The following is a 24,686-nucleotide window of genomic DNA, read 5'->3' on the forward strand; positions in this document are numbered from 1 at the left end:
GGTAGCTAATAAGGTAGTCATATGCACGTGATCACACAATACGTAGGAGGCGCCTCACATTCTCTCGACTTAGTGAGCAGTTTGGTGAGCGTCAAGTTAAGTGTTACTGTATGTTCTCATAAACTGATAGCCACCATATATCGAGCCATAGATAGTATTTAACCCGAGATTTAATGCTCACCTTGTTCGGACAGACGGAGCTTTTCGGGAAGTTCGCAGGTTCAGGACCTTGAGTCCCGCGCGCTCCCGAGGGCTACTCCGGGCCTCCCTAACTGCAGGCCGGTTGCTCTATGAGTTTAGGTACTGTCCCTCAGCCAGCACTGTGGTAAAGTCGAGTGGTTCTATGGTTTGATGAAGCCACTGTTTTGTGTTTTGTTGTGTCACTGTTTAGTTTGTAGTGTACTGTATGTATATGTATGTTTGTTTTTGTAGGCGGACACCTTGTACAGGCTTTACCTTTTGTGTATGCCTTCCTTTTTGGTAAATTGATAATAATAATTATAATAGCCGGGCTCGGATGAAGCTCAAGAGTTACACGAGAGATTACGTTGTGGTTCCGCATACGTAATAAACCCATAAATGGTGAGCAGTAAATAGAAATCATTGTCTTCCGGAATAGCTTCAGCAGTATTTGTAACGTTTTGTTCGTCATGAGCTTTTTCAAGTGGGGAAAAGCTTCTGCTAGTCCTAAGGACAGAAGGAGGAGGTAAAGTTTCGTGACAAGCTGAATTTTTGATAGGCCGGGTTTATTGGCGCGGGCATTCTTGTGTGCTATTATAAATGACGTGCTGAGTGCATAAAGTACTTAAGTTTTGATAAAGTTGCTATTTGCTAAGTAAGCACGTACGTGGAATGTTGAGGTTCCCCCTAAGTTAAGAGGTTTCCTCGGTAAGACCAAATCATGTTACATTTCGTTTATTCACGCTACAGTGGTTCACTGACTGAGTCATCATCTACCAGTAGTGCTCCTAAGCTATCACCATTGACCACAACTCATTCAACAGCTGGACTACTGCAAAGTGACGTGCACAAGATGGCCAACCCTCTGGACTGGGAGAACACGCCAGCCTTCCTGAAGAAACAGTTTCCTCACTGGAAGAAATCAGCTGCAACGTCTCCACTGGCTGAGCTTGGAGGTGTGTCCAGTGTAGTATATATCAGTTACATGTTATGTTACCATAGATGATGATGAATCGTCATTTCGTCCCAGACAAAACTCATTTAACAAACAACCAGCCAACACAGCCATGTATTCTGTAAGTGATATCTGGTAGAACGTAAACTGTTTGACGGTATTAAGTCTAAAAAGGAAGAAACTATTGCATAGCCCCTGGGGGATATTCCCATATTCTACCTACTACAGGTGCTGTCCACAGATACACTGAATAGTATAGCACTAAAGTTCAACTCTACACCATCTCAGTTGTGCCAACTGAACAAGATGACCACTCGTACTGTGTTACCAGGACAGGTGAGTTTTGCCAACTACTAGTTGATATCTAGATGCCTATGGGGGTGTGAACTTCACAAACTACACACAGTTGCTTCATTATGGTCCATATGAAAACAGTTATGTGTTATGATCCTTGAAACTGCTTCAATGAATAAAATATCTTATGGGTTGTGTAGGGTGTACACATAATGTGAGTGTTATGTGACTACATTACATACTGTAATGTAGATACTTGTAGGTCTAGTTTGCGGATATACTGTGTGTTCCCCCAGCCAACAACCTTTCTATAATGGACACTTAGGATGAAAAAGTTGGCCCATTTTTGCGGCTGCGGGGGATGGTTAAAACCCAGACTGGACTGGACCAAAGGTCAATTCTTCAGGAATACAAGATTAGCCTACACTACTCACCTTGCAGCAACTCTGCCAATAACGCAATCGCAATGGTTGAACAACACAGAAGTATCCGCTGTAACAAAGTTAAAACTTACTACACAATCGCTACAAAGCTACGTGTTCTTCATGCTGTAGTTGCATAGAACAATAAGTGGCTGCCCAAATTTATTAGAGTCATGCTGTGCAAAAACTAACAGTTAACTGTCAAATTTATCCCAAACGTAATGCATGGAGTTAAGCAAGGTAGGCAATACTTGAATTATTTCAAGATAGATGCAGTAGATGTCTAGAGTGAATAGCACGACTCTAATAAATTTGGCAGCCACTCATTCTATGCAACTACAGCAGGAAGAACATGTAGCTTTGTAGCGATTGTGTAGTAGAACACATTAGAATGTGTTTTAACTTTGTTAGATTGTTCTACAGTGGATACTTTGTGTTGCTCAATCATCGCGATTGCGTTATTGGCAGAGTTACTGCAAGGTGAGTAGTGTATAAGTGCTATAGAGGATATAAATAAAAATGGCTAATCTTGTATTCCTGGAGAATTGACCTTTGGTCCGGTCCGGTCCAGTCTGTTAACCATCCCCGAGGTTTTCTTATTCAGTAATAAAAAAATTATGAAGCCAGACCTGTTGGGACTGAATCGTTTGCCCAGTTTTTTTTATTACTCTATTGGGTCAGTTTAATTGTTAAAAGAGTGTGTTCACTGTAGTATCTTATCTGCTTGTAGATATTGTATGTACCTGATGTGTTGGAGCAGTCTAGTTCACAATCTCTAGAGGTGAATGATGAACAGCGGCCAAGGAGTGGCTCAGCAACTTCTTCAATTGCTACTGAAGAAATCACTTCTAGTCACATCAAAATAAGAGCCAAGTACATTACTAAAGATCAAGTGAGTATATATCTGTGGTTCAATCGGTATCTCTTATGGTGCTAACATCACGAAACTTTTACAGTTTACATATCGACCAGCTAACTAGCTACAATCCTTACTGGGATGGAGCATTGCAAAACTTTTTCGCCAGTATACACTATAGGGTGTCATTCACAAAAATTTTTCCCATTTGCAGTATACAGTATGAACTGATCAAACCATTCCAATTATAAGCTGCAGCCTGGCACTGTTGCAGTAGGTGGGTTGGCTCTTTGCTAAGGCTGCTGTCAACTTGGATAAATGCCAATCAAATATATAATCAGTTTGTTTTGTTGGGTGTGTAGCAAGTATTGAAGCTCTAGATATTCTATAAAGTAACTGCATTCATTGGTAGACTCCAGCTGTTTCTCTCTATTGTTGCATTAACAATTCTGTGCCAACAAGCACCACTGAATTGTACCACTGTACAGCTTCTTTGGACGTTTTGTCACTTAGTTGCGTTTACTTCGATTTCAGCATAGTTTTCTTAAGCACACAATTGTGCTTGGTTTGTGCATTGCTGAGTTTGGTTTGGGCCTCATGTTGAGTGTTAATGTGTGAATAAGGACCAGTACATTGTAAGTAATGGAGATTGGTGGGTGTGCGTTGTTTGCACTCTAGTTGACAAGTGTTTTTTGTGGTAATGCCCAATAATTAAGGAGCCCTGATTTAGAGATGATTCAATTATAATTAGATTCATTTGTTAGATTCAATTATGTTAATATTCCATTGGTCTGTTTCAAGTTGCCCTTAACTCCATCTGTTAGGGTTGATTCTTTGATTTATTTATTTTTTCCTGTTGGTTCAGTTTTTGAACAATATAATTTTATTTTGACTCATTGATTCTGTTATATATTGTTGGTCTGTTGGTTTGCTTGTTGACCCATAGGGCTGCTGTAAAGGCACATTATTGATGACATCATCTTCGATTTTGTTCAAACCAAATGAGAATGACCCACTAGTCCTGGAACATGGCATGACACCATTTGGAGTGATTCTACCAATGAGAGACATAACGACTGCATTGATAGTCTCTGACTTTGCCAAACTTGTAGATATGTCACCCAAACTGTATGTCATTTCATTGTATACATGCACCACCACGTACCTGTACTTATATATTTTAGGAAGCGTAGTACAAATCCTGTGGCGGTGTCCAGTACGACAGAGATTACTGCTGATATCAGTACAGAACAAACTAGACCAATTCCATCTCACCAGTCACTGCCTTCATCTGAAGTTGACTCTGGTTGTGTGGAGGGGACCATGGGCCACACCTCCAGTGCAGAGGAGAATAGAAACTGTGTGGAGACGGAGAAGCCACCTCGGTTAAGAATTTTAGCTCCATCCAATGAAGATAAAGATTTGTCACCGTTACCACCAACCCCTGGAAGAGTTGTAAGAGTTTTCAGTGAACTGGATGATGTACAGTCGAAGACTACAAATGGCAAGTTGACTGGCAACAGTACAGATGAAATGTTAGCTATTATGGGAGCAGTGGAAGGTGAACAGGACACGACACAAGATGGTGAAAGTGACTCCGTCAATCCTTGTATTCACCAGTTACTAACTAATCCTGAAACAATGAGTTTTCGACTATACCGTAGTATGGACACACAAAGTGACAGTACTACAGTACATCATAAAGACATTGATGTTCCACAGTTCCTAAAGATTCGTGTGGCATCGCACGCCTACCACACTTTTGTTCCGACAGTCGGGGTAACCATACCACAACAGGCCGGTGCTAAAGTGAGGGTGCATACTAAAACAGAGTTCTGGTTTGCCATCCCTTCAGAACGGCAAGTGTACTAGTGTGTAATGTAATTTACTTTAACTGTAATACCATGTTTGGTGCACAGTCCTTATATTATTTAATATACTATAGTGGCTTGATTTGATTTATTTAGCCTCAGGCCAGTTGGCAGACAATGTCAGCCACAATTGGGATTTGGAATGTATGTAGTTCTTATGGCTTAAATTTGGTGATCCTACTTTACAATTTCAAAGAGGCCAACATTAGAGGATTGCAGATTGATGTGTAATTTGTCATACATAATCTGATCATTAAAACTGTCTTCAGTACGTAACTGCCTTGTGACCCATGCTTTTATAGGTCATGGTGTCCAGTAGAATAATTTATTGTGTAACATACATATATAGGGTCATTTATGGTATCATAATTTCAGAATGTAAAATACATTTAGTAGATGTACTAATTAGTGAGGTACCCCCTTATTAATGCGGCTACAACACCACTGGTTAGTTCTCACCTAATCTCTACTTGATTTACAGGACTGATGAGTTAATCGCATTCTTCATGGCCAACTACCCACACCAAATCAATGACACGGGTTTTGTTCAGAAGTGGAATGATGGCATGTTTATACTGATCAGTGAACAGACCAATAGTAGTGGGTCTAGCATGGTGAGTGTGTTTTGTGGTGATGTAGATAATAAGTGATCTTGAGCATGTAGTTCTGTATGTAGTTCTGAAACGGTGTGTAACTAGACATTAAGTCCACTGTTGGGCATTCAGACAATGAATAGTCGCTTTGGTCGGGGGGGGGAAATGGTATCCTTCCTAAATGATTGGCTTACTTTAAGTAGTTCGAATGATTGACTTCGTATGAAGGGGTTAGTAGAGCAGTATTTTCTTTTATGGTGTAAGAAGCCATGTATTAACCAATACCGGTTTCCTGTTGACAGACTGAAGTGCCTGCAGTTGTTATTAGCAGATCTGTGTTGTATCATCTGTGCTACATTTTTATAGTGGCAGTATTACAATTTCTGCAATTCCTCTTATGGACCCAAGCACTGTCGGACCAATGTCACTGATTGTGAATTTTAAATTAGGTCGAAACAACCAGCTAGACTATGAGGCTTCTAATTGGCTGTTGATGTTTGACATATCATACTGAGCAAGGTATATTCAAATTGTATAGTACAGTTCCAGTGGAGAAACAGTGTGTAACTAGACATTAAGTCCACTGTTGGGCATTCAGACAATGAATAGTCACTTTGGTCGGGGGGAAATGATATCCTTCCTAAATGATTGGCTTACTTTAAGTAGTTCGAATGATTGACTTCGTATGAAGGGGTTAGTAGAGCAGTATTTTCTTTCACAAGAATGCAAAACATTGCTGGTGCTTTTATGAATATGTTCATATCAACACCATACCCTAATGGTATATGTGATTGGTCCCTGGAATTGATACTAATATTTTAAAATAGTTTAAAGAAGCAACATCAGGCTTGTTTCTTACTAGAAGAGTTGTGTATTGTGTTGGGGTGGAGGTTTATGTAGGCACTGGTGGGACACTATATAGTTATACAACGGCCACGAGTGCTCTGCCTGATATAAACGCACGAGCCTGAGGGCCGTTAGGCCCGAAGGCAAGTGCGTTTATACAGGCAGAGCACGAGTGCACGTTGTATAACTGTTATGTACCACTCACCTAATAGGTGGGGAGAGTCTCACAAGACAGCTGTAACACTTATAAAGGCCAGGTTTCTAACATCGATTGTGGGTAACCAAGCCGGACGTTGCGATGACGTTCCCCCTGCAGTACTGCAGCCACCTGAGATATTGAAAGCTAGTACGCTATGGGTTATATCACTAACCTGCATTCGCTGTTCGACTCTGATCACGTAGTGCTCAGTATGCCAGCGTGATCACTCAATCGCCATATAGACTAAGCGCCAGTCTAATCGCCATAGTGATTCTCTCGAGCGAAAAAAAGCAGCTAAATAGACGGTTTAAGTAAACAAAACCTAACTAATAAACGATACTAGTCTAATTCTTACTATTCACACTGGCTAAACTCGAATCTGGTGGCATGACAAAACTGGTTACCACAATCGAACGTAAAGGTTAGTATTATTTAGAATATATTTGTTTTATTGAGTCATTGTCGAAGTGGACTACAGTTTAATCTGGGCTAAGATGGCACCAGACTAGTAAGGTGTATAAGTACGTTTATATATATGTAGACTAGAGTTGTGGCCACCCGCGTTGGCTTTTTCGATCGCCATTGGCTGCTTGTAAACATTATACGTATTGGTGACGTTATGGCCCACAATCGACCTTTACATGTCAGGCTATAAAAGAATTCGAGTCATCTGTGTAGTGTCTTTCCACCTATTAGGTGAGGTGTCGTAGTGGTCTTCGCCACCGGCACTTGTGCTATGCTGCACAAAACCGCAGCCAGTGCAATATCTGTATATTGCACTGCGGTCGGTGCATTATAACTTATAATGCACTCGTTGTGGTCTACAAGACCGCAACCAGTGCGTTATAATGCACTCGTTGTGGTCTACAAGACCGCAACCAGTGCGTTATAAGTTATAATGCACTCGCTGCGGTCTGCAGCAGTGCAATATACAAATTATGGCACTGGCGGTGCCTTTGAACTGCCCACGCAGAGTGGTACATATCATAATATGACATGGGTGTGTTAATTCACAGACAATACTTAGTATTGATATACTGAGGTTTTTGGGTTAAACTTGTTGATGATGCATGATCAACCTAATTATTGCTCACCCTAGGGAGAGCTGGGCTACACTGATAATTACTATAGCAACACATCATCATCGTGGGAAGTGTATAGTCTTGCTGATATTCCTAGGGAAAGGTACCAATTGTTATTGTATGTGTAATGTGCTTTTTGTATTATTGTTGTTGAGAAATATAGTCAGACTTAAAAAAAAAACTATTTAATTTGAATCCTAGCCACTAAACACTGGAACCTACTTGATGTGGTACTTGCCCGGAATTATTTACACACCACGTTTATAATTTAATGAACATCGTAGTGCTTGGTTACACCCATATTAGAATTATATGCATCACCCTTTTGTTTCAATTTTCTAAATGGAAATTCTAAACAAGTTTCACTTAAATGCCGGATCCAAAATCTGTTGATATGAGGAAGTTAGTAGTGCTATTAAAGTACCTTTTGATCAACACATGTAGACTACTCAGCTTTCCAAACAACTGGTTGGTTCCCAGTGATCTGAGGCATTCATAATAATTTATGTTACAGCATTAGAACCTCTATAACATCTCTATGATCAATTTTCTCTTGTAATAATCGTCTTTGTTTCTTGGCTTTGCATGTAGTAATTCTCAGTCACTGCACTAACAAAAGCTACCCTCAATTCAAATGCTAAAATAAGAAGTATTTACCAAAGTGTGGTGTGGTACTATGTGAGGATGTGTTAGAATTACAAGAGTATTTTAAAATTATTAATTTAAAAGTGAGGATGATCCAAGTGATAAAAAAGTAGTGAAACAAGAGATAGAATACAACATTGCCCTGTGGGAAAGTCTCTACTTTGGGGTTGTATCTCTTGTTTCACTACTTTTTATTACTTGGATCCATACTTCATTGTAAATATATTTTTCACTAGTTTGTGTAGCATATACGTTCAATCATATGGTTATTGTATTAGGGTGACTGCTTTGTTAAATAGAGTATTGGGAGTGAGGCCTACATGATGGGCATGGTGGCCATATGTACTATGCTATTCATTGTAAGTACAACCAGACCAATGAGGGGCGTGGTGGTCGTGCTAGATCACTATAAATTTAGCATATCATTTAGGGGTGTTTTTGCCATTCCTCCATCACTATTAATGCGGTTAAGGGACATCATTGTGTTGGATTTTCAAATGGCTTAGATGATGCAATGATTGCATGCAATTTGGAATTGTATTTCAAAAGGCTCAGTCGCACATGTATATCAATGGTGTTTGACCTAATTCCAAACGTCTACAGCTTGTTGGTAGTTCAATTCTATGTAATGTGCACCGGAAACAGCTTGCACATGCACAGAAATTGTCCTATAAATACTCAACCACATGTTCACACTTCGAACTTTTGAAAACAAGCCGATATTGGGGATGGGTGGGACCATTGATATGTATGACTTCACCTTCTTCATATAATATCCAAATAACATGCAATCATTGCCTGATCTGAGCCATTTGGAAATTATATTTCAGATGGCTCAGTCTCTCATATCAGTGGTGTTGTTTGTAGCTTCCAAGCTATTCCTTGTGAGGTCAAGCTCCATTCTACACGTCCTCTATGTTTCAGTAGAGCCAGAGGCTAGTACCGATCTTCCAAACGTTGGGTCATTAATTGGATGGTAGTAAAACCTCCTGAAGACAGAATCTGAGCTCCAGTCTGTTGCCTTAATGATATCATTTGTGGTGATACCAGTGCCTGCAGCAGCTGAAGTCGAGGCACCTTGGACTAAGTGGCCTGAGAAAACACTCACATCAATGCCAACAAGCCTAAGCACTTCCTGCAACCATTTCTACACTTAGATTATGTAATGTTAGCAACTTTTTCGTTGCCCTGGTCAAGCCTCACAAACCTGTATCTTCAGCAACCATAGCCCAGCGGTTCTGCAGTCTCATACTGTTTAAGGGTCTCTACTGGACAGAGCTCCGAGTTATGCAGGAAGGAAAGAAAAGATAATTCTGTAAATGGTTTTCTTTGTCTTGATTTGCTTTGCCAGTGCTGCTGGGAGAAGCACCACACCTTCAAGGGTAAACTGTTGATGGTCTATTTGCAAAGAAGCCAAATCTGCAGAACGAGATGACCTGATTAATACCAATAGCATTGTCGGCTTAAAGGTAAGGGGCTTGAGAGATGCAGAGGGTCCCAAGTTCTCCAAGTAATGTAAGACTGTCTGCACATTCCAGTTGGCTGTATAAAGTGGCAGGGTGGTCTGACATTGAAAGCGCACCCAGCATATCATGGGGTGCTTGCTACACTATCTACCTGGTCATGAGCAGAAGAGATGGCAGACCTAAATGCGTTCAGAGAGCTCTACTGGTAGCCCTGCTGCAAAATAATTTGCTACATTAGAGGCGGATTTTGAACAGGATTGCGACCCCTTTCAGCACAACACACATCCCATTTTCGAAATTGTGAGTCATAGGAACGGGCTAACTTAGCCCTCCATGGTTGTAGTAGGAGTTTAGTAGCTTCTTCAGAGAAGCGGCTACTTGAGAATCTTTCCTGGAGACTGGCCACACAGCTAGTTGAGGGGCCATCTCCAGACGGCCTCTGGATTAGATGGGGCATTCAGCTTGGAAAGGTCCCGCAACGTCTTCAAAAGGACTGGGTACCAGGTGTGATCCTTCTACACTGGTACTATTAGCACCAACTGAGCTTGCTGGTGGCATACTTGGCTCAGTACCCTGCTGACTGAGCACCATGGTGGGTTGGCAACCCCCCTCAGAGAGCCCTGGGCCTGCTGGAATGCATCTACTGCCTCTGCCAGAAGGTCTGGTCTTCAGCTGAAGAAGCGAGGTATCTGGTATGCCAGTCTGGAGGTTGAGAGTTTTGTTTTCCCATTCTTTTGAGGATCAGAAACAGAACAGAGTAGAACTCTGTCTGAGGGGAGTGACTGTCTACTACAGTTATGGCCCTTTTTTTTCCAACAGGGAGAAGACTTTCTTCTGAATTTGAGCTAAGGCACTCTTGGCTTCCTCTCCTGTATGGGTTGCCCTAGAAAGAATTTGAAAGGCTTTGACAGCCTGTAGTTCCCAACTGTCCTTTGTCAGCACCTTCCATGCATTGACAAAGTGGGCCAATCTGCCTGCCAGCCTCAGAGAACTCTCTGTGTGAGGTGGCAAAATGAACCCCTAACCCTTTTAGGGTTGACAATAACAATTGACTTTGGCAACATCACAATATTCTGTGCACAAAGAACAGTTTCTAGTCATTCTTCGGGGAGCTCTCTTCTCCTAAAGGTAAGTCTTCGTTGAAAGTATGGTGGCTGCTTCCATGGCTTTGGTTCTCTGCCCCCTCTTCCCTGACTCATTGGGGGGGGGGGGGGGGGGGTGCCAAAAAATTTTTGGGGTTGGCTTGGAATTCACTTTCCTAATTAGCTTTAGCTGCTGTAGGTAGTCTGCTGCTTCTTTCAGAAAATTCAGTCTGAGTCGAGGGGCTGCACTGGCCCTATCTCTCTCCTGAGCCACGGCAAAATGTACCAGTTCCCTGTTGTACTCCTCAAGGATCCTGGATCTCCTCATTAGCGAGGTCTTGTTAGCTGCATTGGATAGGAGGGTGATTGCCATCTCGACTGCATCACCTATTTAATCCATCAATGCGTTTGGCTCCAGGTCATTCACTGCTTCTAGAAGCTGATTGAGTGGACCGATGGTCTCCAGAATCAGCCCCTGTAAGTAAACAGGGAACGGTCAGTTGACTTTACTTTCCTCAAGCACTCTGAAGCTATCATAGCATCAAGAAAAGGGTCTCTCATCAGTTCGCTGTGGGGTCTCTCATCAGTTCGCTGTGGGGAAGAGTGTAGTGACTACATAACTCGCATCTCTCAGCACTGGTTATCTTAAGGGTGAAAGCTTCGGTCAGAAATTTGTTAATCTGCTCAGTCACTGGGACAACGTTGACTGGCCTAGTTCCTGCTAGGGCCCAAACGGATTTAAGTAAATTCAAATTTTCGTTTGAATGAATGAATGTTCGAATGTGGGTTGAACAATTCGAACTTTTCTAATTAGTTAGTGATGCACATCAATATTACATAATGATGTGGGCGAAGCCATATTTGACATTTAATTAAGTTATGTGTTGATGGTTTAGTGGTGGTTACAGGCCATACCCAAAGGTAAACTATGAGGTTTTAAGGTTTCAATGTTGTGCCTGCTACTTGTATAGCAGTAGTAAAATTGTATTTAAAAAACCTACATAGTAACCTTTGTAGCTTTACTTGTGGTATTCAATTGCAAGTTTTCTCTGTAAAAGTATTGAGTCAGTAAAACCGTGTGTGTTGCAAAAGTTGAAGTGTGACCATACAAATGTGGTGAGGCTAGCAGGCCACAATCAGGTTTTGTCAAAATCAATATTAAACATTTTTGTATTGATTTTCAATACAATTTGACGTTAAAATGGGTGCTCTTGTTACATATGATGTTTCTATGATGGTTTATAATGGCATTGTTTTGGTGAGTGCCGTGTTTTCAGGGGAATCCCCAGTACTACTGTATGTTTGATATTTGTAGAAGCAAAGATAAATCCTATTAAGAGTACTTCACCGGTTCTGTTTGAAGGGTGTAACCACAATTTAAGTAAATACAGTATGATAATCCTTACACTGCAGGATACACAAGATGGAAGTTGAGGATGATCTTCCTCTACCCTCACTGAGTGAGGAGTCAGAGTTGATGGACCCTTTCCACATCCAACAGGTAAGCAGTACACCATCATGTAGCAGTAGGTAATACATACCTGTAGCTTTCCAAGAAGTTGCTGTCAGCGGCTATTGGTCATGACTGGGTGCTGTTATACAGCACGTTCAAACATGGCATGAGCTTGAGGACACTGTATCGTAACATGGTTGACTATGGTGATAACCCTGTACTGTTATTTGTGAAAGATACCCATTATCAGGTGAGATTAGTGTTAGAGCTGTACCGATAATCGGATCGGCCAAAATATCGGCCACCGATATGGCAATTTTTACCAATATCGGCATCGGTACAGAACAGTACGAGGACCGATATTGCTACCGATATTTATACAGCAATAGTTTGTACATAAACGGATTATAATATTGGTTTTCTACGTTATCCATGTGGCTGTTCAGTAGCAGTGGCTTATTGTTTACTGGACAAAGCCATACAAATACACGTGATTCTAGTGTTTGTTGCTGGAAAGCTTATCAGTCTTAAATAAATGAAGTAGTTATGTATAGTACCTTTGTCACAAGAAAACCTACTGTACCAGCCTTCACACAAGCCAATAAAATGCGGAGTAATGCAGAAATATCCGTTTAAGGCTCCATGGGAGTATGCATAAAAATATTTGTGGGTACCTAATTGTCTGGATTGCACAATAGAAACCCAAGCCACTATTACCACAAGCATAGAGTGAGCAATGAATATAATATATCCACATGTTGTTGTAGAGTAGGTAACTGTACACTTTTGCACAGATTAACTATGACTTTTGTTTGTAATGCAAATATTGGATCGACTATCGGTTATCGGCTTCTTTTGGTGGTATCCATATCGGATATTGGTACATGCCAAAATCCCATATCGGTACAGCTCTAATTAGTGTGTATACTGACTGGGCTTATCTGCCTAATAAGTTTAATAGTGTTTTATAGCTAAGTTCTGTGTTCTGTGTAGACTACTTGCTGTGGTGCTGCATTAAACTATGAATGATTTCAACCAATTAATAAGTATACGTGACTTTTGTCATGTTGTAGGCAAAGTGGTATAAAAATATTTATTACATGATATGCATGATCATTACTAATATACACTGTGTAGAATTTAAGCATCATAGAAATAAGTAGTGAGACAAGGAAGGTTGTCTACACCTGCAGACTAGTATATTTGCAGGTGTACAACTTTTTTTTATTTTATATGATCTTAAAATTCCTAATTTTTTTTCTTGTGCTGGTATATATGTGACCAGATCTTCACATTTTTTGAATTCATTTTATTACATTTAGATTGCGAAAGGAATGGTCACCAAAGTTTCGGCTCTAGAAGCCAGGAACTTTTGTAGTTACAAAGAGGCATCAGCAGAAAAATCGATTTATACAGTGACAATATGGCAAATAAATTACAGGCATGTAAATAAACAGTCATAACTTATGAGATGAAACTTACACCATCGGATTCTCCATGAACAGGTGGATCCATTGCTGGGTAAGTTTTGTCATCCAGGTCCTTCCTACAACCAGGGTGAAGGCAAAAACCTGAAAAAATGATATTGAACTTCTCTTCCAATGCAAGGCAGACTAACGCTGAACTGCCTGCCCAGTAATGATTACTGATACGAAACAAAGATTTTGGAACTCCAAAGGGGATCATCAAGGTATTGCCATTAGCACCTTCCTTCATTCCGAAACAAGCATTCAGAAATTCTTACGGAATTCTTTTTCACTTACATAAATATTCACCCATTGCGTTTATTGCATTTGTAAAATTAGGCTTGTGCTAACATGTGGGATTCTTGCAGATCTGGCCACAGAATTATACCTGTGCAAGTTTTGTCACACATCATTCACAATGGCATGTTTACTGCTTCTCCGCAGACTTTTGGTGCAATGCTTTCATGTCAGTTGAAGATCAGTGAACATTACTATGGCACTGGAGAGTCATTTCTTTTCAAGTTTAAACCCAACGAAACTGAAGGGACATTAGAACTGAAGGTAATTTGACTGTCTGTTGTGTTCAACAGGTCACTGTACTCCACAGGTATATAACTGGAGTGGAGAGAATGACTTTATTGTGAAGGGGAATGTTGACAGCCTTGTGTTTGGTGGTGGCGGAGAGTAAGACAATAAATTTGTGTAGTGTGCTATGTTACCTTACCATGCAGTGGTCACTTTGGACTATGGATTGATGACCAGTTTTATCATGGTGCCAGCTATGTGTGTCGGACATTCAACAATGAATGCCTTTCAACTAAAACAGACTTTATATATCACGGTGTAGAGGTATGGGGGTTTGTATGACAGTCATATAACAATTCACAATTTAATTACAATGAATTATATATGCATAACTAAATATTAGCTAGTGTAGTTTACAAGTTGGGTAAGTTCCTCTGGTGACACGTTGCTCCCTGTGAGAACTACAACAACTGTCTTCCCTTTCACTCCAGCAATCTTGCCACACCTCACAGCTGTGAAGGCTGCTGTCCCAGATGGCTCCACCACAAGTCCACACTTGTACAGGATACTCACTGATTCCTTGATCTCTTCGTCTGTGACCAAGACAACGTCGTCGACATACTTTTTGACATGAGCGTAAGTGTTCTCTCCTACAAAAGGTGGAGCTAGGCCAGCAGCAATGCTCTTAGCTGCACCATTGTGTACTGCATGTCCTTCTTTCAAACTGAGGTACATTGTGTTGGCTGTGACTGGTTCCACTGCTATCACCTTTGTGGCTGGGGATAGTCCACTTTGTTTGATTGCTGCTGAAACACCAGACACGAGCCCACCGCCTCCACAACATACCACCACAAAATCTGGAGATGGGCAATCCTCCAAGATTTCCATTCCCATACTGCCATAGCCAGCAATGAGGTTCAGGTCATCGAAGGGGTGGAGGTAGACCATGTTTTGCTCCTTCACGTAGTTGTCCACTGCTGGCTGCAGGTTAGCTGAAGGTTGTAATTCTACGTCACAGCCACATCCTTTGATGATCTCTATACGGGACTTCGGTACTGTGGAGGGCATCAGTATTTTACCTTTCAGGTTTTTCTGCTGACAAATGTAAGCCATTGCGCGACCAAAATTTCCTGCAGACATGGAGATGAGTGTTCTGTTACCGGATAATACTTCAGCCGGTGCTTTATCTACCATGTTCGCGACTCCTCTGATCTTGAATGAGCCCACGTTCTGCATGCCCTCCAACTTAGCATACAGACGCACCCCTGGGATGAGACCATCCGCCATTCTTACTAATGGCGTCCTGTTCACGTAAGGGCTCGCATTGATAACCTCAATCGCCCTGTGTATGTCACCCAAGCTAACTACTCATCCTTTAAGTCTCACCCTTCCTTGTTGTAAGCCGCTGCGCTTGATGTTCAAAATGCGCCACACATTTAATTGTTTTTCTAAATATTATCGTCAGGGTCGGCCACAATATCATGTGATACAAACTCTGCAAAAGCTGATCCTCGGGTGATGTTGCTCGCTCGGATGACTTTCCCTATATGGCATGCTCTCCTCAGCTTTAATGGTTACGGTTAGGCACTATTATAAATATTAGACTAATTACTGTCACGCCACTTTGTCAGCCTGGGTAAAGCTGCGAGGAGAAGTGTATGGGGAAGCAAACAGTGATCATGTGGAGATCTGTCCTTGTCATTTGCCTTTTGTACGTTGTAACTGAGGTTCGTCACACTAATAACATTTTAGTGCTGGTTCAGTAGTGTAGTAACCACTCGCTCAGTCAGCCGGCATTCACTGATGATGAGTCAGTAGCTATATATAGCATGCATTGCTCTCAATCACCATGCGTGCACCACTCCTTCTAGCTAGGTGCAATGTTTGAGTAGTCGCTAATGAGCTACATTTAAGCTCAAATTAATTATGGGTGATAGGGACTTTTGTGCATTGAAGTTTCATTGCTAACTCATCCCATAAACGATTAATTAATAATGCATGTAGAGGTCTAGCTGTTGTACTTTTTGGTAATTGTTAAATCATGCAGCATGCATAACAATGTTGGTGATGTTTTTGTGTGTTTGATGGCAGCCATCTCATGTGTGGTGGTACCATTGGAGTTGTACTTATAACAGCTTATATACTATAGCTATAGTTTCCATTTTTTTGTTTTGTTTTTGTTCAAATTCACATTGATCATGAGTTGTAACTAGCTAACTGCATGGTTAACTATATATAACAATAAAAAGCCTATATTTACAAACTAGTTTTTTCCCTAAAAAGAGGGGCTAGCCAATAACTATCATGATTTGCCCAAGTTATTTTCCCATTTTTAGACCCTTCCAATATCATATATTATATGCATTTGTACACGTGTTTCCTGTTTAAATCGCACAAATTGCTGAAAATTATTAGTCAGTACCCTTATAAATACTCGAAATGGGCATGAATTAGTTTCAGTCTTTATTATTCCAGTTGCAGAAGTAGCTAACTAACACTATGCACTCATCATCCAGATCCTCAAGCATTCTTATCAATAAGACTGAGTGCATCAGAAAGGTAACCATGCATCAGTTGTAAAGTTAATCCTTTCAGATACATGCTTAATAATTTAAAGGAGTCAATAAGCACACTTGAGGTAACTGTTGTTTCATTAGGTGTGGTCCCTTCATATGGTTCATGATGAGAACATGTGTTTATGGTATGGTCAATGCAAGGAGATCTCACCAGGAAATTGGCTAAACTGTTACAACAACACTCCTAGTGTGTTTGTGCCAGATGGCAGTGAACTTTATGTTCAACTGAAGGAAGTGTGCCCATGGTACATAAGTGGCAAGCCAAACTCTACTCGTGTTTGCTGTGATAGTGATATGTTGAATACACTAAAGACTAACAGCTTAAAATTAGCTCAACAGTTGCTAGGGCGATGTCCATCATGCTTTCAAAATTTCATGAATGTGTTTTGCGCAGTTACTTGTGATCCCAATGGCTCTCTATTCATGGATGTGAGGGACAGTTGCCTGGACAACAATACTGATAGTGGAGTACCTGCAATTACAACAGCTGACTTGTACTTCACAAACCACTACACAGAAAAATTCTTCAACTCATGTAAAGATGTTGAATTTGCACAGGAGAGCTCCAAGGTGATATCACTAATGTGTGGCTCAAATGATCCTTGTACTGGTCCTAAATGGTTGGAGTTTATGGGTACACCAATGCCTGGGTCACCAGCACCTTTCCTCTTGAACTTCACCTTCACAAACTACACCAGTGGTGGTGTCATTCCCAATGGTATGTTTGCTCGCAATGTCAGTTTGGTGAATTGTAATGAAGAAGTCAATGGGCTGACTTGTAGCTGCAGTGATTGTCCAGCAGTGTGTCCTGCCCCTCCCACCATTCCACCCAAAAAAGAACCAGTTAAAGTGACTTTCATTCCTCTTGGCATATTTGTTGGTGTCATTGGTTTTGTCATTTTTAACGTCGTGTTTGTAGTCTTAATGATAGCATATGCATTTGTAACTACTGGCACAAACAAAGAAGGCTATGAGAAGATAAGTGAGAGTGCCCAAGAATCATTTTCTTTGTCTCAGGTTGGCCATAATTTTGAAAACATGATCAGTAGGTTGTTTTCAATGTGGGGCTATATAGTAGCAACATTCTGGTTCCTGGTAGTACCTCTAGCTCTGATATTACTGGCTTTTTGTTGTGTGGGGTTGTTGTTCTTTGAAGTAACCACCGATCCTGTTGAGTTGTGGTCTTCACCAAGTAGTCGTGCTAGAAAAGAGAAGAATTATTTTGATCAGCACTTTGGTCCTTTCTATCGTACATCACAGATAATCATTACTGCTCCACACAGCTCTGATTTTAGCTTTCCTGACAGCCAGAACTACAAAATGATTCATCACTTTAGTGGAGTATTTCAACAAGCTGTCTTAAATGAGGTTAGCAACGTTAGTAATGCATGAAAATTATTGTGACTATTATACAGATTTGGCACATGCAAAATGACATTATTCATTTACAAGTACCATCAAAGGCAGCAAATGGGAAAGTTCACAACATTACTTTGAGTGATATATGTTTTCAACCTCTCTCTCCTGATAACCTGAACTGTACAGTATACAGTGTGTTGAACTACTTTCAAAATGACTATGACAAGCTCAACAAGCATGTTACACCAGTCTTTACAGATAGTGCTAACTCATCCACTCACATCCACTATTGCACGAGGTAAGAAGTGTTTGTAACTATTGTGTGTGTAATGTACATTGTACAGGGACCCATCATCTCTGAATGCTACTGGCCTGAATATCCCTTGTATGGCTGAGTATGGTGGACCTGTGGACCCCAGTGTAGCTCTAGGAGGATATTGTGAGTTATGCATGGCATCCTCCCTTATTTTAATTTGCCTGCTATATATACAGCTAGCTATATCTGATAAGAATATAAGTAGGGATCCCCACAAAAGGGATGTGAGCCACTTAAAATGCTGCCTTTAAAAACCATCCTAGAGACATCTTATGTGACAAAAATCACTTTTATGGAATAATATTAGTCCATCTAACATCAAATGCAGCACACTAAGAACAAAAAAACACTTACAGGTAGTCAGATATAGAATTACCAAAAATTGAATTTTCGTCTGCCTGCCTGCCTGCTCGCCAACCCACCCGCCTATCTGCCTGACCACAGTTACAAGTCTAAAGGCCAAATGAAGCAACACATGACCACCATTTTACGCCACAATAGCAAACTCACCAGTGGCATGTGTTTTTTGGGTTCCGACAAATGTGTGCCCTCTGCACCTTTTCTTTCCTTTTATCATCAATCAGGCTGGTCATCTTCTTCTTGATGCAATGAAACCAAATCGAGGCATTAATTTTTGGTATCAACACCTTTCTTGAGCAGCATATTTAGATAGGTATCTAGGCAATGCCCATTAATGGTCTTGGTTGATTAATAACGATCGAGCGCAGGGGACCATGCCTCTTAATAATCTATTTACTCAGTCACGATGACCGCACCACTTATTATTAGACTAGCTGCATTCATAATGCTGGCACAATGAAAGTATGAAATAGTGACATGCCCAGTAGGTGAAAGGCTGACTTGTGATACTCTATAATACAGCAGTCACCCTAATAGAACAGTCACACTTGTATAGCTGTATGCTATAACAGAAAAACCAATCAAACTAGTATATTATTTTTAAATTATTACTTTACAGCCCTTTATTAAAGCTCTATAAACTGCCAATATGGATTTACAAGATATAATTGAGCCCTATAGTGTTAGGTTGGAGAACAATGATGTACATTCTGATTTTCAGTCGTACAAAACTGTGCTAGTAATTATGCTGGACCACATTTTGATTGGGAAGCAAAAACTAAAATCATGAGCATAGTATTCCATCTCCTTTAAAATTGCTAGTGTGCTGTGTCTCCACAGAAACCATTATTAAAGTTTTGTAATAAAGTGTTTGTCAAATGCTTGATGTATCTGTGTACTATAGGTATGTTAATTGCTCTCTCTGTAAGATTGATACATTCCATTGTTACTGGCATCTTTTACTAGGCTGGATTGGCTGCTGGTGATGGCAGTGAGCTATTAGCATTCAAATCATATATCACCAGTGGCTTTGTAGTGGTATATACCATAAGTATCATTCATTGTTTAATAGTTCAAAAACAAGGTTTCACAATGATATGCTTCAACAACACCAGAAGAATACAACTATTATATGTGTCATCTTTTAAATACAGGAAGCGTGTGTTATAGTTAGTTAAAACATACTTCAGAAAAACAATATTTATTGAAATTTAAAAGCCAAACACATGAAAGGAAGTGAACAATTGTAGTACTTCAATAGAGCAGTCGTATATTATATTTACAACATACAAATAATGTGAAGCACAAAGTCTTGACTAGTTTACCAGTTAAAAGAATAAACAGTAAACTGTATAAAGCTGGCTTAGGAGCTTGTAGTATACAAATCCACACAGCAATTAAACATCTGCCCCAAAACAGCAGAGCTACAAAAAAAACTTGTCAAAAAGACCTTCGATTAGTGGTGAAGTGGCTAAAGAGATGTTATTTTCAATGAAAGTAATTATTGTTGCAAATTTGTTGACAGTTATGTTATTGTAGCCAATTTTGACATTGTGCACCTTTCTCACACTATTCTGTTTTTGAGGGTTGGTTTTACAGATAAGCTGTTATGTATCAGATGTACAACTACAGAGAATGATCACTATAGCTACATTGATATATTTATAGCAGTCCTTGTACAGGGACCTGAACATATATATTATTTAAATCTATTATAGTAAATTTATTTACTGTTAGAAGAATAGCTGAACAGATCTCTGTATACAAAGAAATGGGCTTCATTTATCTAAACAAATTTAATGCTTTTGTTGATTATCATATCAGCATTTTATTGTATTGGTGGAACAGTAATTCTTACACAATATTCTGAACTTGAATGAAACATTTTGCTACACTAAGGCCACATAAACTTAATTATTAGTTTCTCATCCCCGCCCACACCGCCATTTTTCTTACCTCATCAAGGATTCTTTTTGCACCACTGGTGGCCATCCAACACCTTTTATAGTTGGTACCTTGCTAGAGCAGTCTAAGAAAACTGCATTTTGAGTCATTTTAGCTAGCCAATTCAGCTATCTAGTTAGTAAAAAATAAAATAAAAATCTGCCCTCCCGCACTGGTATTTTGAGTGCAGGAGGATGAGAAACTAATAATTTATTAAGTTTATGTGGCCTAATAGAAGATACATTGGTTTTCTACCAACTAGATCTTATCAGTGAATTGAAACTAGTGAAGTCTAGCAGACCATGGCTAATTTATAAAATTCACATAGTGTACTCATTAGTCACTAGTATGGTCATTACTGTGAGTGTACCGTTACAGATGTGGTTAATGGAAGTGCTCAGTATGATATGGCTAGGGCTATCATCATCACGCTTGTCATCAATAATAACATTGACAAGGAGAAGAACAAACCTGCTGAAAAATGGGAAGAGGCGTAAGTCACTCCACACACACATGTGCGCACAAGCACAAATCATACACTACACATATGTATGTGTGTGCGCAACTTTGCTCCCAGAACATTTGTGGTTGGAAAACATCAACTTATGCATCCATACATACACACACACACACACACACACACACACACACACACACACACACACACACACACACACACACACACACACACACACACACACACACACACACACACACACACACACACACACACACACATACACAAAGTACATAGAGTAATTACCGTGAAATTTGGTGTTACAGTTTTATTAACTACATGAAGTCTTACAAGGAGAAGGTACCTAACAGTACACTGGAGTTCTCCTTCTCCTCTGAGGTGAGGTGTGGATCTGTAGAGGATATGTTTCATGTATCTGTTGTTTAGAGCTCTATTCCTTCTGAGCTTGACCGTGAGAGTCTGGCTGATATCCGTACTATTGCCATCAGCTACATATTGATGTTCTTGTACATTGCACTGTTCTTGGGTAGCTTTGCAAGACGTGTCATCCGAACATTGTATAATCTGTTTAGTAATGACCATCAAAAGGTATGCATATCTGTGTGTAATATTGTTTTTGTTTATTATAATTGTGCATGCATCCTTGCGTGTATGTATGCATATGTGTATATGGTGGGAATTCTGATTAGAAATTTTAATCACCAGCTCTAGGATCTGGTGGCTTTACAATAGCAAATAATTATGTGTTCAGGATTCACTATGCAAGTTGTTGTCTTCACACAGTTCTAAACCCAAATTTTGATTCTATTTAGCATAATTTGGCTAGGTGAAAGATTAGATGAAATGGTAAGCAAATCAGCATGATCTATAAACTGGCTATCTTTCAATGAATTTTTATCAAAACTTTTATGATTGTGACCTTAAGTTAATCAAAACCAACTTAAGTGTTTGCTGTTGTAGAGTTTTAAAGCAGATGGTTATAATGTAATAAAAACAGGTGGGTGGGGGAATTTTACTTTTATTGGCCGATGCTAAAGAACAAGATACTCTAATAGAGCACTCAACTATTCTAATAAAACAATCACCTTTAAAAAATCCCTTTAAAAACTGATAACAACACAGAGAAAGCATTGTCTCAGGTGTTTTATACTACCCTAGTGCTGAAATGTTCCTGGAAGCATGTCCCTGAATGGCATGTATGATTCTAACTCCACTGTATGACTTTTGTTGTTACCCCTCCCCCTCCATTCTTTGGCCTGCTCTACAACCTCTGTAGTCTTCCATCAAAAATAAGTGACCATCATAAAAACAGGTCTGGGAACACAAAACTAGAGAACATATACAAGTTTCACACACACATCATCTTGAAACTGATTGGTCCACTGTGTTCACTTTGTATCATGTTGATCATTTTTTCCAGTTTGATTTTGGGATGTTGACTAACTCCAGGATAGGACTGGGATTACTAGGGGTCATATTAGTGGCATTGTCAGTAGTTGCTGCCATTGGATTACTCAGTTACTTAAGAATTAAGGCCACCCTGATCATCATTGAGGTGGTGCCATTTCTGGTGTTGGCTGTTGGTACTGACAACTTATTTATCCTCACTCATGCTTTTGAGGTGAGTTGTGTTCTATTAGAACATTTTTATCGTCATTTTGTGTAGAGGAAACAGAGGAGTAAACCAGGTGCACCTGTGAATCTGCTGATTGGTGATGCTCTGGGTGAAGTGGCTCCTAGTATTCTGTTAACTTCTCTGACTGAAACTGCAGCCTTTTTATTAGGTGTGGATGTGTAGTGTAAAGTAAAGTGTGCCTACATGTACAGAGAGTGTGCATGTGTTCCTCTGTGTGTGCGTGTACATGCATACATGAGCATCTGTGTGTGGTTTGTACATGCATGTGTAGTCAGTAATCTGGCATGTACATATCTTTGTACTTTGGTGTCTGCGTAAAATGCTATACGGATGGTGATTGTGTGAATGCATTATCATGAGCACTGCATTTTTACCAATTATGTTGAGCCATTGTACATTAAGGTGGTATATCAAACATGCCTGCTGTAAGGACATTCTCATTCTTTGCTGGAACAGCTGTCTTCATCAACTTCCTACTTCAGGTAAAGTATCCCATATCATGCCGCATGTTACATGCACTGTTATTGTACTTCTGGGGGTTGTAGGGGTCTGAACTTATTTTTGTGCTACATTCTGCAACATTCATGTAGTGTGCTGTGCCCCTTCCCCCTCCCCTGTATGTCAAGTGCAGAATTGCCACTGATTATTCACCACTGTATACTTAACTAACCTATTATACATACTTCCCATAGATATCAGTGTTTACTGCAGTGCTTGGTTTGGACTCTAAGAGGATAGCCAGTAACCGTCCTGACTTGATTTGTTGTGTACGCCTGCCCAAGAATAAGGATGATTCTAAAGACAACTATGAGAGCATTTTGTTCCTCTTCATGAACAACTGTTATGCTCCATTTATACTACACAAGTACATTAGAGTGTTAGTGGTAAGTACCGATAGCCATATTGACTTGGACACCTATTGACATAAATTTTTTTTTCAGATGTACATTTTCAGTGCACTATTTTTTGGCATGTTAGTTGGAGTGTTCCATGAAGATATTGGATTATCACAGTCCATTGCACTACCAAAAGACTCATACCTACAAGACTACTTTGATGACTTGAGTACATACTTGCACACTGGTCCCCCAGTGTATTTTGTGATCAAGGAAGGCTACGATTACTCTATTGAAACTAACCAGAACAAGGTACTATAATTATATTATATTATATTGTAAGTGTTGTGACATGTTTAGCCTATTGCTAACAACCACTGCAGGTATCAAATGATTGCCATGCCAAACAAACCATTGAGACTAAAATCACCTTTTGATGTAGTTGTAGTGGCTGTGTTGTGTCATGATGTTGGGCAAACTTTAACTGTCGCATTCCAATCCTTCCAATGTAAACCACAACAAACATGTTAAACTGGTGCAATGCATGACTTGCAAGTGAAGTGAAGTTGTGGGTCATATGCTGTGTTTACTGAATCTTAATTATGACTAACTGAATGACTAACTGATGGCTTCAACGCTATGGACTTGACTTCTTTACTACTTGATATTGCTTAGGCCCAAGATCTGCTGTTTCATCTACTGCAGCTACAATGCATGCATCATGGAATTACCTTTGTCCTCCTTTGTGTTCCATTTTTTCTCTACTTTTGTGTAGGTGTTGATTCATGGGTGGTACATATGTTAGTGGTTTGCTGCTGACAGTTGTGTTTGCAGACCTCCAGCTTTTCTTATACTGTAATGAGCTGAACATCACTGAAAATGAAGTGTATTTACTACTTCACTTGTCAGTAATTGATAGTTGTGGGCACACATTCAAACACAATATTAATTTCAGGCACCATTCTTTTTTTAAGGAGTATATGGGCTGACCAGTCATATAACTAAAAAGTACACAAGGAATTACAAACAAGGGAGGTTGCCTACACCTGCTGATATACTAGTGGACATTTAATCACTACTTCAGTTATGGGTATGCTATATATTTATGACTGCAGTAGTATAGGTGTAGGCAACCTCCATTGTTCAATTACTTTTATTTCTATGGACCCTATACTTGAACTTAATTTTCCTACTTTTTCGTAACTAAGAAGCATGTGGAAACAGATAGTGTGTAACATGCACAATA

General features: G+C 39.9%; 3 protein-coding genes across 8 annotated transcripts in view; 2 read left to right on the forward strand and 1 right to left on the reverse strand.

The window, feature by feature from the left end:
• LOC136249994 (oxidation resistance protein 1-like) lies at nucleotides 1-14,332 on the forward strand. Of its 4 annotated transcripts, none has more exons than XM_066042145.1 (14): nucleotides 1-84; nucleotides 931-1,136; nucleotides 1,183-1,256; nucleotides 1,364-1,471; nucleotides 2,582-2,743; nucleotides 3,654-3,835; nucleotides 3,892-4,566; nucleotides 5,060-5,192; nucleotides 7,316-7,401; nucleotides 11,905-11,992; nucleotides 12,039-12,194; nucleotides 13,855-13,971; nucleotides 14,018-14,094; nucleotides 14,142-14,332. In XM_066042145.1, exons 2-14 carry the CDS (start codon nucleotides 1,034-1,036, stop codon nucleotides 14,275-14,277), a joined length of 2,097 nt encoding a protein of 698 aa, XP_065898217.1. In that variant the 5' UTR covers nucleotides 1-84; nucleotides 931-1,033; the 3' UTR covers nucleotides 14,278-14,332. The 4 variants fall into 4 exon arrangements, with proteins under 4 accessions (XP_065898217.1, XP_065898218.1, XP_065898220.1 ...); XM_066042146.1 differs by having other exon boundaries at nucleotides 29-95; XM_066042148.1 differs by lacking the exon at nucleotides 1-84 and adding an exon at nucleotides 113-582.
• On the reverse strand, nucleotides 14,269-15,365 carry LOC136249999 (L-threonine ammonia-lyase-like). The gene has a single exon (XM_066042154.1). The coding sequence runs from the start codon at nucleotides 15,220-15,222 to the stop codon at nucleotides 14,335-14,337; it is 888 nt and encodes a 295-aa protein (XP_065898226.1). The 5' UTR covers nucleotides 15,223-15,365; the 3' UTR covers nucleotides 14,269-14,334.
• The window catches only part of LOC136249993 (NPC intracellular cholesterol transporter 1-like), a 14,247-nt gene continuing 3,991 nt past the window's right edge, over nucleotides 14,431-24,686 (forward strand). Inside the window, exons 1-12 of one of the 3 annotated variants that reach the window (XM_066042143.1) lie at nucleotides 14,431-15,662; nucleotides 16,593-17,879; nucleotides 17,927-18,168; nucleotides 18,215-18,309; nucleotides 20,869-20,983; nucleotides 21,274-21,346; nucleotides 21,395-21,556; nucleotides 22,389-22,589; nucleotides 22,635-22,752; nucleotides 23,007-23,086; nucleotides 23,297-23,488; nucleotides 23,546-23,752. In XM_066042143.1, coding sequence (XP_065898215.1) covers nucleotides 15,594-15,662; nucleotides 16,593-17,879; nucleotides 17,927-18,168; nucleotides 18,215-18,309; nucleotides 20,869-20,983; nucleotides 21,274-21,346; nucleotides 21,395-21,556; nucleotides 22,389-22,589; nucleotides 22,635-22,752; nucleotides 23,007-23,086; nucleotides 23,297-23,488; nucleotides 23,546-23,752 — 2,841 coding nt within the window. In that variant the 5' untranslated portion in view covers nucleotides 14,431-15,593. The remainder of the gene's footprint in view (nucleotides 15,663-16,592; nucleotides 17,880-17,926; nucleotides 18,169-18,214; nucleotides 18,310-20,868; nucleotides 20,984-21,273; nucleotides 21,347-21,394; nucleotides 21,557-22,388; nucleotides 22,590-22,634; nucleotides 22,753-23,006; nucleotides 23,087-23,296; nucleotides 23,489-23,545; nucleotides 23,753-24,686) is intronic. The other 2 variants (XM_066042141.1, XM_066042142.1) reach the window with 2 other exon arrangements.

This window comes from Dysidea avara, chromosome 3 (assembly GCF_963678975.1).
Source record: "Dysidea avara chromosome 3, odDysAvar1.4, whole genome shotgun sequence".
Taxonomy (NCBI): Eukaryota; Metazoa; Porifera; class Demospongiae; order Dictyoceratida; family Dysideidae; genus Dysidea; species Dysidea avara.

Bases quoted from the DNA above. Each gene is read 5' to 3' on its own strand.
- LOC136249994 (XM_066042144.1), top strand. From the start codon at position 651: ATGAGCTTTTTCAAGTGGGGAAAAGCTTCTGCTAGTCCTAAGGACAGA. The intron at 4,567-5,059 runs GCAAGTGTACTA...CTTGATTTACAG, and splicing joins TTTGCCATCCCTTCAGAACG to GACTGATGAGTTAATCGCAT. The intron at 13,972-14,017 runs GTAATTTGACTG...TGTACTCCACAG, and splicing joins AAGGGACATTAGAACTGAAG to GTATATAACTGGAGTGGAGA.
- LOC136249999 (XM_066042154.1), bottom strand. From the start codon at position 15,222: ATGGCGGATGGTCTCATCCCAGGGGTGCGTCTGTATGCTAAGTTGGAG.